The 15069-nt window shown below is 53.5% G+C and overlaps 1 protein-coding gene across 2 annotated transcripts in view; it reads right to left on the reverse strand.

The window, feature by feature from the left end:
* Scara3 (scavenger receptor class A member 3) overlaps positions 1–12769 on the reverse strand; it is a 34318-nt gene extending 21549 nt beyond the window's left edge. For both annotated transcript variants that reach the window (XM_047549228.1, XM_047549227.1), the window contains exon 1: positions 12490–12769. In XM_047549228.1, coding sequence (XP_047405184.1) covers positions 12490–12496 — 7 coding nt within the window. In that variant the 5' untranslated portion in view covers positions 12497–12769. The remainder of the gene's footprint in view (positions 1–12489) is intronic.
* Between the last annotated feature and the right edge of the window lie 2300 nt (positions 12770–15069).

Below are 15069 nucleotides of genomic sequence, written 5' to 3' on the forward strand. Positions count from 1 at the left end.
TTTAATTTTTTCCCTCTCTTTCTTCCTCCTGATCCTTGTAGTTCCATTCTATTTTCTTCCAAATTTAGCTAAACATTGCGTGTTTATTATTTTTCTAGTACCTAAATTTTATAGCCTGAGAATTATGTGTGGGTCAATAGTGCTAGAAGCAGAAGCTCCAATTTCTGCTTTTCTCCATTTTCATTTTTCAAATGGGATGAAGTTCTGGTTCTTGCCCCAAGGAAGATTTCGCAAGAACCCTATAAATGTTACAGTCTAAAGTATCACATTTATGGACAAAAAAAAATGGAGGTTCAAAGAAGTGAAGAAAGTTGCTCAACAGCATAGAATATAAGTGGCAAAGCCAAGACTTGAGTTCCGACATCTTCCCACCAAACTCCTCCCACCAAGGTAAGGCGCAAAGGCACTGCAAAGTGCTAAGAGGTCTAGCTTCTGCAAACGAGGTCAAAAGGAGGAGGGACAAGCACAGTACGGAGCATGCAGAGCCTCCAGGCCTCTGACAACAACCATTAATTGTCTTGAGTTGTGCCTTAAACCCCTTTAGAACCTGCAATCCCATTTCCCAAGTACTGCACCGTGACCACTGTGACCAGCCAGAAACTGAGATGCAGAGTCCCTAGGAAGACTTGCTGAGCAAAGGCAGCCCTGAACAGACTAGCAGGGAAGTTAAGAAACTTCAGTTCTGTAGCAAAGCCTTCCCTGAGCTGCCAGTCCAGTAAATCCTTGTTGCCCGTGCTTCCTCATGCTCCGAATTTTCCCTTAGGATGCAATCAAATGTGCCTGTCCTTATTCATCTGACGGCTCTCTCGCCCAGGACTTAAGTTCTTAGGGCAGGGATTGCATCCATCTTCTCCGCTTTATCCAGAGCCCCTGACACAGTCGCTGGCACACCAAAGGGCTCAATGAACACAGTTTTGAAAGAAGTGATGAATAATTTTGTATTGTGGTTTCTGCTAGTGGTTCTATGCTGCACCCTGACTCAAATGAGCATCACTCAGGAGAACAGGGTCAGGGGCCCATCCCCAGAGATTCTGATTGAATGGAGCTGGCAACCAGGGCTTGGGACTTGGGAAGTGCCCCCATTTCCACTGTCCCATCTGATCACTAACTCTGGAGAAAGATGGAATGAGATATTGGTCTCTCAACTTGACAGGTTGGGAAACTGAGCTGAGAGGGGAAGAGAGGTAGAGCTGGAGAGAGAGAGAGAGAAAGAGAGAGAGAGAGAGATCAGTCTTTACTGCCTGGCTCAAGTCACAGAGCAACTAGTGGCAAAACTTCCTGAATCCTGGCTTTCCTCTCCATGGAATTGGCCAGTGGCACAATGGCGTGCATGCGTGAGTCTGGGTGTGTAGGTGAGTGCTTTGCAGAGGGTGGTTGAGTGGGAGGAGGAAGGAGGGAAAGAAGAGTGATGGGTGGGGTGCCACCGATCTCATGGTCATCCTGCAAAATCAGCCTCACTACCCTGCTTTGCGGCTCCGGCTGTCATTCCATCATCAAGCTGCCAACAGTTTATAGGGACAGCTCCCTGGCTGGTCACAGGTTCTGATGTCTTTCCTACCCACCAGAGGGTTGGAATTCCCCAGTGCCTCCTGTGCTCCTCTGACCTGAACCCCACCCAGCTCACTGGGGCCTCTCGTCCCCCGGGGCTCTGCAGAGGCCCTGCCCAGGCCGCTCAGGGAGGGATTCCCGCCATTCTTGGGAGCAGCGATGACTTCGGCCCTGCTCCTCCTCCCCCCGCCCCTTGGTGGTGCTCCTGGGCCCTCCCTTGTGACTGGGCCTCCTCCCTGTTCTGGCTCCAAGGCCAATTCCGTCACTTTGCTGTTTACAGCCTCTGCCGGAATCTGGGATGACTTAAATCAAGCGAGGCGGACACCAGCCTTCAGCAAACACTCTTCCAGAGCACAGCTTTATCATGACCTTCTTCTTTCAGAGAGAGCCCCTCACACTGGCTGTCCCTAGCAAGTGGGAATCAATAACGGCCGCTTTCTGCTGTGGCGAGGAGGAGCCTATGGGACGGAAGTGACGGCTGCCAGCCCAGAGCTCACTAGAGCGGGGACGCACGAGCATTTGGCCATCTTCCCTGCGCTGACATCTAGCTCCATAACTCACAGCCCTCCTTGGTCCCTAAAGATGGCTTCTCTTCTTCCTAATCCCTGGATTTCCGTTCTCCAGAACTGAGCCCCAGGCATGAGGGACTCCTGAGACACCCACGTCTGGAACATGGCAGTAACTCTCCACTTTGGCCTCGTTCCCTCCAATGAGAATGTAATCCAAAGCATTCGTGAGACGGCCCCGGGCCCAGCCTTCACAAGCTCAGGCTCAAAAGTCACGTTAGACAGATTTTCTGCTCTGAGAACAGATGAACACACCAACGTGAAGGAGAAAAGCCTGGCAGAAGACAGAGGTGTGACGGATCAGGATGATTGATCAGCCAGGAAGCTGGACCCCTGCCTTGCACTGGGCCAAGCAGGGTGGACCTGGATGGGAGAAGGCCCTCCATTCCCCATACTCTTCCCCTGCTTCCTTCTGGGCCATCTGACTTAGTGTTGGGCACCAGCCTTCGGAAGTATCTTCAGACAGCAAGCCACAGGCAGGAGGGAGCTGACGTCACAGTCACTTCTGCTGTGTTACAAAGGCTCATGGCTAAGTGACCCGCCGGCCTGACAGTGGTTCCCAGATGTCCAGGATCTGGAGCAAGATCCAGACATACACAAAGTGTCTGCAGAGATGCACTGCCCTGCTCAGGAAGGTCACAGCTTGGACGAGACCTTTCTGTCCCAGTAACTTGTCCCCTCTTCACTTCAGGAAACCTCCCCTCTGCTCCTCTCAGCCTGGGGCTGATGCCATGGTGGGTGTTCAGGGCTTGCTGACCCTTTGAGGGCCTGTGTCCTGGGTTAATTGTCACCCACTGCTGCTTTAATCATGAGCTCATTTTTATTAAAATAAATGAAGATTAATGACTTCAAATATGGTTTACATCTGGCTTATTATTAGAGCGCTCTGTGGTTAGGGAGTGCTGGGGAGTGCTCCCGAGTTTGCAGAGGCTTAAGGCAGCAGAGATCAAATTAGCACACAGAGGCCTCAGGCTGGGGGGTGAGCAGGCACAGCAAGATGCAGGCCCTGCTGCCTCCCCTTCACAGTTGGGGGAGACGCTACTGTTCTCTTACAACTAGAAGGGCTCTCGGCTGTGTGGGGTGAGAGGGGTTATTTCCCCCACTGGTCCCAGCTAACTGCCTTAGAATATTGCCTGCATTTCCATGGCCCCCTGTGATAAGGCTGTGGTTCTCTTATGTGCCTCACAGAAACGTCCTTGAAATTTGAAACTAACTTCCAACATGCTAGAAGCTGAGGAGCACCTGGGTATACAGCCCACAGATTGCTGGGAATGTCAGGGAAATCATCTGTTAGAAGAGGCCTCAGGCGTCCAGAAATGGCCTCTGTTTCAGGCCCACGGTCTTTCTCTCTTCTTTTTCCCTCTTATTTTGCTGACTTCAGAATCAAGGACACGAGGGGGTGGGCGTAGGAGAAGACACTGGAGAAGACAAGCCATGTCTCAACGTGGGGGAGTCACCAGGGCTGCTCTGGGAATCATAAAGGAGCCAACACCTAAGGCTCTTTGACTCAGTAGCTGCCTCCCCTGCCCGAGGCCCCAAGGGACCCAAGCCGTGACAAAGGCAGGCCCCAGTCCTGTCATCGAGAAGCCAGCCCCATGGATTATCTAGGCACAGCCAGCCCAGTCTGCTCTCTATGTGGCCACGTGCCCAAATCACAGGCAGGGTGCTTTGGAAAAAAAACCAAACTGCCTTCGAAGGTCAGCGCTGCAAAGAGCAGACCCGAAGTAAGGGGTCACTGGAGCTCTGAAGGGGCCTCCGTCCCCGTCATCCATGGGCCACAATATCCAACCTGAACACTGGAAGGACTGCACGGAGAAGGAATGCCAACGTCTTTAAGCCTTTCCTCCCACGAGCCACGTGGAGGTTTGATGGGGGCTCCGGGGGCTGCTCTTGGGGTTGATCCTGGCTCCCTCACCCTCCGGGGTGGAGAGCAGCCCGACCTCTGACCGGCTGCGGGACTCCACGGTGCCCGCTCACGCCGGCCTTCTTCTTGGTCCCGCGACGGCATTCTTCCATCCAGCCAGCGAGGTGGGGCGGGGGTTCGAGGAAGAGAATCGAAGCCTTTCTTCCCGCACTTCAAGGGCCATATTTTGATGATTATCTTCAGCAGGGTTCAGAGTGGGTTTTCAAAACAGCCAATTGGGTCAGGAAAAGTAAAGATTGCAGCCTTCCCGAGGCCCATGCTGTGATTAGGGGCGCAGCACGTCTGTAGTTTAAGCTGAAGGCTGCAATCAAGGCGCGGGGCTGTCGCAGGAGGGCCCTCCGCCACCGCCCTCCCTCGGGTTTCCTTTGCGGTGCATCTGTATTCCCGTGGGAAGCTTCTGGCCCTCTGAGCTCCAGACAGGCTGGCCTTCCTCAGATCCTGCAGCTTGGCTCCCCCTCCTCGCTGTCTGCCATTTCCTTCCCCCAGCGGGCCTCTCTTTCGGTCCCCACCCTCAAGCTCCTTTGTTCCTTTGCTCCTTCCTACCCTGGGGCAGGTGGCTCCTCTGCCAGTCCCTGCCACGCTTCCTCTGCTGCTTGCACTGTGGCTTCTGTCATCACAGAGCTTGGGGGTAAGTCCCCCCTTTATGCGACACCCTCCTCATCCACGTTGACTGTCCTCTCTCTCCTGCCCTTGGTTTTCCTTACAGGGACGCCACAGGCAGTTTGGGTCACACAACTTTTCTTAGATGGAATTCATCTTCGCTGCAGGCATTTCACATCCTGGTCACGGTGACAACCCCAAATGCCCACCCATTCCTAAGTAATCCCTCAAGGGTGGCATTTCCTCTACTGGAGGAGAGAACTGGGCTTTTCACTCATTCAGGAGTCACTCCGTCACATCCACACTGGTCTCCTGGTTGGGGACAGCCCCTTTTCTACTCCCTGGAACCCACAAATTCAGCAGGATGGGAGGGTGGAAGTTCCCAGTTGGCCTGATCCCTTTCATCCCCTTAGGTCCTTCAAACCCCACATGCTGTTTTTCACCAGTCGAGGTCCATGCTGTGTGTCCCAAGGCACTCAGTGTCCCTTCTCTGAACTTCCTCTTCATTGGGTCTAAGGCAGTGGGAATACCCTCCACTTCCCAGGGCAGCTGTGAAAATTCAGTAAGATGATAAATGAAGCGTACCTGGCACACAGTGAATGCTCAGGAAGCTGAGGCAGGAGGATTACAAGTTCAAAGCCAGCCTCAGCAATTTAGAGAGGCCCCCAAGCAACTTAGTGAGACTCTGTCTCAAAAATAAGGGGGTGGGGCTGGGGATGTGGCTCAGTGGTTAAGCACCTGTGGGGTCAATTCCTCATACAAAAAAAAAAAAAAAAAAAGGATCATGTGGGGCTCTTATTAGGGCTGTTTTTCTAGCCTACCCCACTGAACTGTGGCTGTCATCTGCAGTTACATCCCAATCCCCATCACTCAGGACAAATTCCAACTTTGAAGAAATACATTTTTCAAAACGTCCTATGAAACAGTTATTCCAAAATATTCGTGATAAAGAGGTTCTTTGGTTAAGTAAATGCTGTGCACGGTATCACCATCAGAGTCACATTAGCATAGCAAACATTTTGAAAAGCACTGCCAAAAAAGAGCCTATTTAAATCTGTATTTGATTCCATGTTTCTCAGACTTATTTAACTATAGCACTTCCTGCCAATCTTAAAAAACATATATGTATGTGTGTGTGTTTTATATGTATATAATATTATATATGTGTATAATATACTATATATTTTATTATGTGTAACACACACACACACACACACACACACACACATACCTGTTAATTCTATGGGACTGTTATTCAGAGACACACCCCCTTTGGAGAACGCCGTTCTAGGAAATGACATCACTGGGCTGGATTATTTCTTCATCTGTTTCCTGCCGTCCCCTCGCTTGGAGGCAATGTTTCTGTGGAAACTCGAGCCTCCCTGACCTGGAGTCTCCACGCTGGCCGCAGCACCGCCTGCCCACAGCTCCGCCTGCCCCTTCTGGGCACAAGCTTACTGCCATTTCACCTGCGTGGTCTTGGCTCCTGTTCTGCACCCCTCAATTATTTTTTCTCATCTCTCCTGCTCTAAACCTTGACTCCCTTTCCTTCATGCATCACCCACCTTGAACCCCAAGAGCAGCCTTGCCACGGGGCCAGCATGGCCCTGGATCCTGCCGCTTGCTCCCAGTCAAGGCTCCAGTCAGTGCTCAGCCTACTTTCTCTGCACTGTGGCGGGTTTTCCCCACCCAGCCCAGTGGCAGCATGTCAGAGAGTGGCATGGACTTGGCTCCAACCAAGTCCTGCCATCGAGACCCTCACTTCCAGCTGCCCAGTTCCTCCTCCTCTCTATCCATGGTCACACTCCAAGGATGAGCTCACCTCCTTCTGTTCCAAAAAGATGAAGACCTTAGGTCCCAACTCCTTTACCTTCCACCAGCTCCCTCCAGAAGTCTCCACTCCCAGCAGAGGGAGGGGTGTGGAAAGAGGCCCTCTCAATATGGGTCTTGATAACTCAAATAGCTGCTTTCTGGCTCAGCAACCCTCTTCTAGGAACCTTTCTTAGGAGAATAATTGGTCAAGGAGGACAAGACAAGATGTGTGTGGAGAAGATCGCTACATGCTGTGATAAACCTCAGGGGATGTGAGTGGCCCGTGCCTCTCCCTGGCAGTGAGAGCTGTAGTGCAGAATGTTACACAACCATCCCAAAACAGCTCTACGTGTATTGCCTGGAAAAGACATCTACGTGCTTCTGTTGATATTTTGGTCCTGGGGAATTGAACCCAGGGGTGCTTTACCACTGAGCTATATCCCCGTCCTTTCTACTTTTTATTTTGAGACAGGCTCTCACTAAGTTGAGGAGGCTGGCTGTGAACTTGAGATCTTCCTGGCCTCAACCCCAGAGTTGCTGGAATTACAGGTGTGCACCACTGTGCCTAGCAGTTTACTGATTTTTTAAAAAGCATATTTTGGTAGTAGGAAAGGAACAGGGATTGGACATGCTAGGCTCTGCTACTAAGCTACACCTCTGGCCCTTTCTGTTTAAATTTTAGAGTTCATATGACAGAAGATGGATGGAGTCATCCTTCCTATGTGGGGTTGGGAGGGTGAAGTCCACTGTACGTGTCCACAAAGATTTCTGGAAGAGCGTTCATCCACATCTTGTCATTTATTATCTCTGAGGAGTGGGATTACATGTGGAGAGCTATATTTTTCCCTTTTCTGAAGTTTTTGAAACGAGTACCATACAGAGATGACATGGGGTCAGGAATGCAAAGGCCTCATGTTTTCTGTACCATTTCTGCCTTCCTGTGTCCCCACACAGAGGACCTCTTCTCCTCCCTCTTCCCCACGCCCCAGCTCTTTCCCCTTCTCTTCTGTCCCTCTGCTTTCAAAGGAGCGCTGACCATCCTCACCTTGAAAGTCCCTTTCTGCCTGGCTGCTTCTCATTCCACCTACTCCTCTTTTTTTCCTGAAACTTCTCAAACCTGAGGTCCCTTCTTGCTCCAGCCTTTGGCTCCCCTCCCCCTTGGCAGCTGTCCCTCTCCCAAGCAGCTACCCCTGGGGCTCACTCTGGTGGACCCTTTCCTCCCTCTGGAGTGTCCCCTCTCACTTTCCATTGCCGTCCTCGTCTCTGCCTGTGTCCCTGACCACTCCTCTTGGCCCTGCCATAGGCACATTTTCTTCCTCCCACTCTCAAAGTGCAGATTCCCCAGCATGGGCTACAGCCTTGAGAGGGTGTCTCCAGGGAGAAGTGGCAAACAGACCTTCTGACACACTCTTCAGGGCTCTCCACCCCGACAGGATGCGATCACAGGTCTTTCAGGTGGCACTCAAGGCCACTCTGACCTATGGCTCTCGGCCTCTCTTGGCAAACCCTCAATTCCAGGCTAATCTCTCTACTGGCCACCACTAAACACACCTCCCTGGGAACCTAATGTCCAACTCCGGCCAACACTACTTCCTGCCTCTCTTGCCTGACCTGGTCCAAGGCTGCCCCACCCTTGGGCTGAATGAGGCCTTTCAGAAGGGCTCACTTGCTCTCTGGGGACCCCTGTTGAATCCGGGGTCCATGTCGCTCCTTTGTTGCTTTGCACCACATATTTAGGTCTGCGTATTCAGGTCTGTTAGATGTGTGCGTCCTGTCCTGCCCCGCCGGCAGGAAGCACCCTTGCCTCCCTTCAGCTGGCAGGCCTCCTCCAAAACGCAAGTGCTTGATAGCTGGTGGCCGACTAAAAAGTGTGAGATGGCCTCTAGAGTAGCCAGGGGTCCAGCTGGGATTCGGGTGGGGGGTATCTCATCTGAGTGGTGAAGAAAGTGTCTGCAGGTCTCCAGAGGGAGAGGTGGAGGACGCCGCTGGAAACGTGGGTCAGGAGCTCAGAGAAGTACGGGTGGTACATCAGCCTATCCCCACGTGCTGGATGGATGAGACCGAGAGACTGTGGGGAAGGAGCTCAGCAAGAGCCCAGAGTCTGTCCAAAGCCAGGGACATCCAGAAGAGCAGCCAGGGAGCCAGGAAGAGAACCAGTGGCACCTCCTCGGGAACGCTCACACGACACCTACCACTAAAAGTCTTTTTTGAATGATTCGGGCGCAAATCTGAAGGGAAGGGCGTTAGTGAAACTAAGTGCCTTCAGAGAAAGGACGATGTCTGACCTCTGTACCTTTCGTGGCTGTTAGACACCTGCGGACATGCAGACCTGGGGCCCGGCAGTTGGTCTATAGCTGTCAAACAGAAGCCTGTATCTTTACGGAAACCTGTGTTAGGACCTGAGGACGCCCAGTATGGTTTCTGCTGCTGAGGACTTCAGCCCAGTGGGGGACTCACATGTCACACTGAGTAAATGTCACCTTTGCCCCCAATTGCTAGGGAAAAGGCAGAGATACCCCGCTGACGAAACTCACACTGACACTGCCCTGTGAGGTCACTCAGTGTCTTTGGATGAGGGGGACTAAGCCCCAAGAAGTCCAGGGACTTTGTTGCAGGGATAATGCTGGTCTGTAACAGGACTGGTCAGACTCAGGGCTTCAGCGCTCCCAACACACACACACACACACACACACACGCACACGCACACCCCACTGGGGTGCACATATGAGTGGCACCGGCTGTCATGCTGGCCTGGGTGCCAATTCTAACACCCAGAGCAGCTGCCTGTCCATGGAAACTGCCAAGCTGTCCACCAACGCCTATGGCAAATGCTTTTTCCTCTTTCACAAATTAGCTCTGGGATGTGAGTCTTCTGTTATTAAAGTCACCCAAATGAATGACAGGGTGACATTTTTTGCAGGGGAATGTTTGAGGGTTTGGAACAGATTTCTAATATCTGAACCTTAAGGACTCTAGGCCCACCTGAATCAGGTTGTTTGGCGGCTCTTTTCATCTTTGCGACATCAGTTCCTTGCCTTCTGACCCAGGTCCCTCCTGGTGCCCAGAGGTTCAGGGATGGAAGCCCAGCCTGCCTGCTTCCAAGTGGAGGTCATCTCCTCTGCCAAGCTGGGAGGCAGCCTTCTCCAGGCGGAGGGCTGCTGTTTGTACAGCCCCCCTTTCTCCCTTTTATGTGGTACCACCCGCTTTTGCTGGGAGGGCCTGTTTCTCTCAAGCTTGCAGCGCAGCGGGTGGCTCTGCCCTGTGCAAGGCAGGCAGCCGGCCGAACACACAGGTCTCACAGGCAAGGCTTCCCATCACCCTCCACTGAGTTGCTTCCAATTCCCCAAATGCTGCTGGGCCTCAGGGACCACCCAAGAGGAGAAAGGGGCCCAGAGGGGGAACTCGACAGGACTAGGACCACAGTCTGCGACCTGTTCTCCAACCAAACCTGACGGCTTCTTGGAGGTGTGGGAGGACAGGGTCTTGGTGGGTGTGAAACGGTCCCACAAGTGACTGTTAATGGTTCACCAAAGCAGTGGGAGCTCTGAGGTGGGCTTGTCACCAAGGGGTTGATGGCAGCTGGATGTCCCTTAGGGTTCTGTGTGAGAGGGACCAGGTGCCAGCTTACATGAAAAGACATGGCTGCCTGGGAGGCCTGGCTGGTTGGAGGAAACAGCCCGGCTGGCGGAGTGGGCCCTGGCACTCAGCCACTGGTGGGCCGTGCTGCTCCACAGGCGTGTTTCCTTGTTTAAGTACAGTCCCCACCACGCCCCTTTCCCCATGAAACACCACATCACCATGTTTGTTTTGAGCAAGGGACGGTGACCCTTTGCCAACAGATGTAACTGGCAGATTGGCGGGAGCTCTGAAGCAGCCGGTGGAGCCAGCCTCCCCTCAGGGAAAGGCTCTCTGGAAGGGGCCACCGCCCAGCTCTGAGGGGCACTTTCCTTTTTCCACTTGGGTGAGAAAAATCCTGGTTCTTCACACTCCACAGATCCCAAAGGCCAAATATTTGCCGTCTGCCCTGCTGTTTCCATCTCAGGTAGAGGTGGCGGCTTTCCTGGCTGTGAGGGAGGGAGGCTTGCTGGAAGCCAACCTTGCCTTCCCTGGCAGCAGTGCACCCGTGGGGCCCTGGGATGCAGCAGGAGATCATGGAGGATTTCCAAAGAGCTGTCTTAAAGGCCTTAGTGGCCAGGAGTTCCTTGGCCCCTAGGGAGGCTGCTGGTTCAGAGTAGGGGAAGGAGGCGAGAGGGCAGGGTTGGTGCTTCATTCTGGAAGTCACAGCCTCCCATCAGCTGAAAGGAGGCCTCAGGAATCTGGCGACACATGTCAGCAGCTCCCCCTCAGGCACCTCTTCCTAGATATTCACTCGCAAGGGCTCTTTCCACCTCCATTTTGTGGGCTTTCAGGGGCCTGTCTTTCCCATACTCTTATTTTCTCATACAGTGTTTGTCTGGAATGTTGGTGCAGCCAAAACCACTCTGCGCAGCATCTTACCATCCTCCAAGGTCCAGGGCAGCCTGTGGCCGATAGGAAGTGGTAAGATGTGGCTAAGAGCTTCCCAGAGTATTCTGGCCTGCTCCCTGGGGAAGGGAGAGCTCCAGAGATGTGGCAGCAAGGAGCAGGAGCTCAGTGGGTGAGGCTCCCTTCTGCTGCCAAAGGAGGACTCTGGGTTGATACCTTGCTTGGCTCATCTCAGACCATCCAAGACATGTGTGGCCATGAGGAAGCACAGGCAGAAGGTGCCAGAGGCCAGATGGAAGGGAGCAGCAGAGAGGCAGGGGTAGACTCAGGACTGGAAGCCAGGAGCCCTGGACTCTGGTCCCCTGACTAGCTGGCAGGTTTAGGCAAGTCTCTTCTCGACAGGACCAGTTACAGACTTTGGGGGGGGGTCCAGAGCAGAAGGAAAGTGAGAAGAGGTCGCTTGTTAGAAAATTATGATGAATTTCAAGACAAGGATGAGCAGAGCAACAAACTGATTGCACGGCCCTGTGGGACAACTGGAGTCGCACATTCATGAGCTGGCCTGCCTGTTCAGGCCTCAGTTTCCTCAACTCTGCGATGCAGAGGCTGCCTTCAGACAGAGCTTTTCCGGTGGAGCCCTTTCTTCAAATAAACTCCCAGACTCATGCATCAAAGAGACAAACAGCTGCTCTGTTTGTGGCAGACTTGAGAGGCCTGGACCCGCTCCACGCCTCCTTACCTTTCTCCACAACACCTGAAAGCACCGTTTAGAGCACAGCAAATGATTTCTGAGGCCCTTGAGTGTGAGATGGTGAGGTTCTCACTGCTAGGCACCTGAGCTTTGAAGGGCTCCTATCAGAGGACTATCAAACGGCTCTGGAGAGGGCACTAAACTCCTGCAAAGGTTCTTGTGTCCAAAGTCTGCTTCTTTCCTAGCCCTGAAATGAGCTTGAACATCAAGCATGCTCTTCCCGGGGGCCTCAGAAAGCTAGGCCCAACCACGGTCCTTCTTATTTCCAGCCCACAACTGGCTAAAGGACCACCTGAGGATGGCCCCTACCTGGACTCAGTTCTGGCCCATGGGACTTCCCAGGCTTCTTAGTACCAGGCCAGAGGGCAGGGCAGGCCAGGCAGGGTTGAAGGCTGGCAGGAATAGGGCCCAGCGGAGGGCTGCGACTCTTTGGGGGAAGGGGCTGAAGTTGGGGTGGGGCAGAAGGGTAGGTGGGGGCTGCAGGAGTCTCTGGGGCGGGTACCCAGGGTGGGGTCTGCATGCTGGAGCTTGGGCTGCTGACTGTGTTGACTGGCTACGGGGACGGGAAGCTTCTCTGGACTTTAAGTTTGTTTTTGAGGGGTAGGACAGGGTTCCGCAGGGGCGAGTGAGAGCCCTCTTAATCCCTTGCCCTTCACTTCGCGATTCGGTGTTGCCCCCACCCCGCAGCCCCCGCAATGCCTGTCGTGGGGTGATCGCAACGGCAGAAGACCCCTGCTCCCAACCCTGCCAGCCGGAAGGGCGCCCCGCGGGTCCGGGCCTGGGTCGGGCTGCGGTGGCCGGCGGCCGGCGGGGCTGCCGCTTACCTTTCATGGTCCCGTGTGCCCGGCCTCGGGCCCCGCTGCCGGCGCTGGCGCTGCGGCGGATGGACGGGAGGCGCCGGGTCCTCCCCAGGCAGCGCTCGCAGCCCTACGCGCCGCCCGCGGGAGTCATGCCGCGGCGTGCCGGCTGCGGAGGCGGCGGCCGAGGGGAGGGTCCCGCGGGGTCGCCGCCTGGGGACGCCCCGCCGGGCGCCGCGCGCCGCGCCCCGCCGCCGCGCTGCCCGCCGAGCCGGCGAGCTCTGCCGCGCCCCGCGCCCGCCGCCTCCTCCCGCGGCCCGCTCGCCTCGCTCCCCCGCCCTCCCGCTCGTCACTTCTTGGGCCCCGGCCCAGATCAACTTCCTTGGTATTTTCAAAACTGCCGCGGCCGGGCCTCTTTGTGCCGTCGCGGCTGCACGGGCGCACGGGGAGGGCGGTCTGTCGCGGTGCATTTCACGCCTCGGACCGCCTCGCGGCTGAAGCAGGGACCCCGATTTCACAGCCCCGCAGATTTTGCTTATCATCTATGAGGTCGAGGGACCGGGAGAAGGAAGCATTGCTGGGATCCAGCCTCGGCCCCCACTGTTCCGGCTTGCCCGACATTGTTCCCCTTTCTGGAGACGCTGAGTCCCCGTCAGATCGCCAGTGGAGGCCACCCTGGTTCTGCCACTGCAGACCTGAGTGACTTTGGACATCCACTTCTTCTCTAGGCCTCGATTTTCCTCCAGGTGCCCCCAAATTCTGGGACTTGGTTTCTGGAGGGGCCTCTGGTGTAAGCAATGACATTTGAGAGGTGACCTCACACAAGGAACTGTGACCTGGGTCATAAACACTCCTCTGTGTCATTTTTCATTCATTAAGCAAGCATTTATGGAGCACCTACCAGGTCCCGGGCTGTGCCCTAAGCTCTGGGGAGTGTGAGGGGACATGTCACACAAAGGTCAGTCAACAATTAGAAAAGCAACAATACAGAGGTGGGCTGAACATTATGACAGGAAAGTACAGGGACAAACGGGACCACAGAGTGGGCACAGCTCAGCCTGGTCTCTTGATTGCTACAGTCAGGCCCTGCCCAGCACTCCTGGGTCTCTGCACCAAAGGCATTTATGGCTGGAGTAAACTGCAGGAGAGAATTTTCTCCTTGAGCTGAGGAGAGCCATCTCCATTTACAAACTGCAACAGATCCAGAAAGGACATGCTCAGTTCTCTCTAACTGTTCCACCTTGCAGGGACCAGTTCACAGTGTGCAAAGAGCATCCTTTGCATATCAGCAGAACCTCACAGTGACCTCAAGAAACGGAGACCAGGGATCCAGCTGCCTATTTTACAGATGAGGAGATTAAGGTCAGAGAGGACATTGCCTGCCTGAGAATACTGAGGTACTCCTGGGACCTTGTATCAGAATTCCTAGTCCGTCATATGGGCCTGAGTCTCCTGGGAGTGTGGGATGAATCAAGGTCAGACTTTCATGTCAGTCAAAGGAAACTACTTTGGCTGATGCCCCAACATGAACTAGCTTAGTTCTCACAACAGCCTATGAGATAGGCACATCCTCTTTTTTTCTTTCTTTCTTTTTCATCTTTCACGGGAGGAAACGGCACAGAGGCTTTATCAAACACTGAGCATTCACTTGCTAGTAAGTGGAGATCTGGGAGTTTGAACCCAGGCAGGTTGAATCCAGCTCCTGTGGGACCACCATGATGCCTCTCAAAGGGTGCTCGAAAAATATCTGTGGACAGAAAGAACAAAATGTGACCCTTCATTTTACCCTCGATTCTGGTAGTTTGTGGGGAAAGGGGTTTCACCCTGGTGAGAAGGTGCCACTCACCTCCGCTCTCCAGGTCTTGAGGGTAGTTGTGTCCTGCGATATTGCCATGATATGACCATGCAGATGCACTGGCAAAGAAGTGAAGACAGCTGGTCTCTGCAGACGGGCCTGGGCTGAGCAGAGTGGGTTGGAGGCCTGAAAAAGTAGAGGTCGAACTCCAGCTTCAGAAGGACTCCAGAGAGAGGGGCCCAGCTTTGCAGTGTGACAGAAAAGAGCTAGTGAGGAGTTGGTAGAAGCAGGGGTCAAAGGACCCGAGTGGTAGAATAAGGAGTGTGATAGGAACAGGGCACGTCACAGAATGAGGAGGGAGGAGGTGGAATTTCCTGAAGGTTACACCAGCCTTTGGATGACCAAAGGACATTCAGGACATTTTATCAACAACTAGACAGGTGAACCTGGGTTCAGGTTCATCAAGATTGGGTGAAAATTTCCAAAGGGGTCCTCTGCTCTCTGGCCATTTCCTTTGACTTTCAACATCTGTCCCAGTAACAGCTTGCTAGAGGAAAAGAACCTATAGGATGTATATACAGTGGCTCCTCTCTGTCCTCAAGGGACATGGTCCAAGACCCCCCTGGATACCTGAACTGCAGATTGTACCAAACCTTGTGCACGCTGTTTTTTTTTTTTTCTATACATAAACACCTATTATAAAGTTTCATAAATAAATTAAGCAAATAGGATATTAACAAAAACAAATAATAAAACTACGACAATATATTATGTTAAAATTTATGAGACTCTGGTCTCTCAAAATGTCTTAC

The sequence above is a fragment of the Sciurus carolinensis genome, chromosome 4, assembly GCF_902686445.1.
Source record: "Sciurus carolinensis chromosome 4, mSciCar1.2, whole genome shotgun sequence".
Lineage (NCBI taxonomy): Eukaryota > Metazoa > Chordata > Mammalia > Rodentia > Sciuridae > Sciurus > Sciurus carolinensis.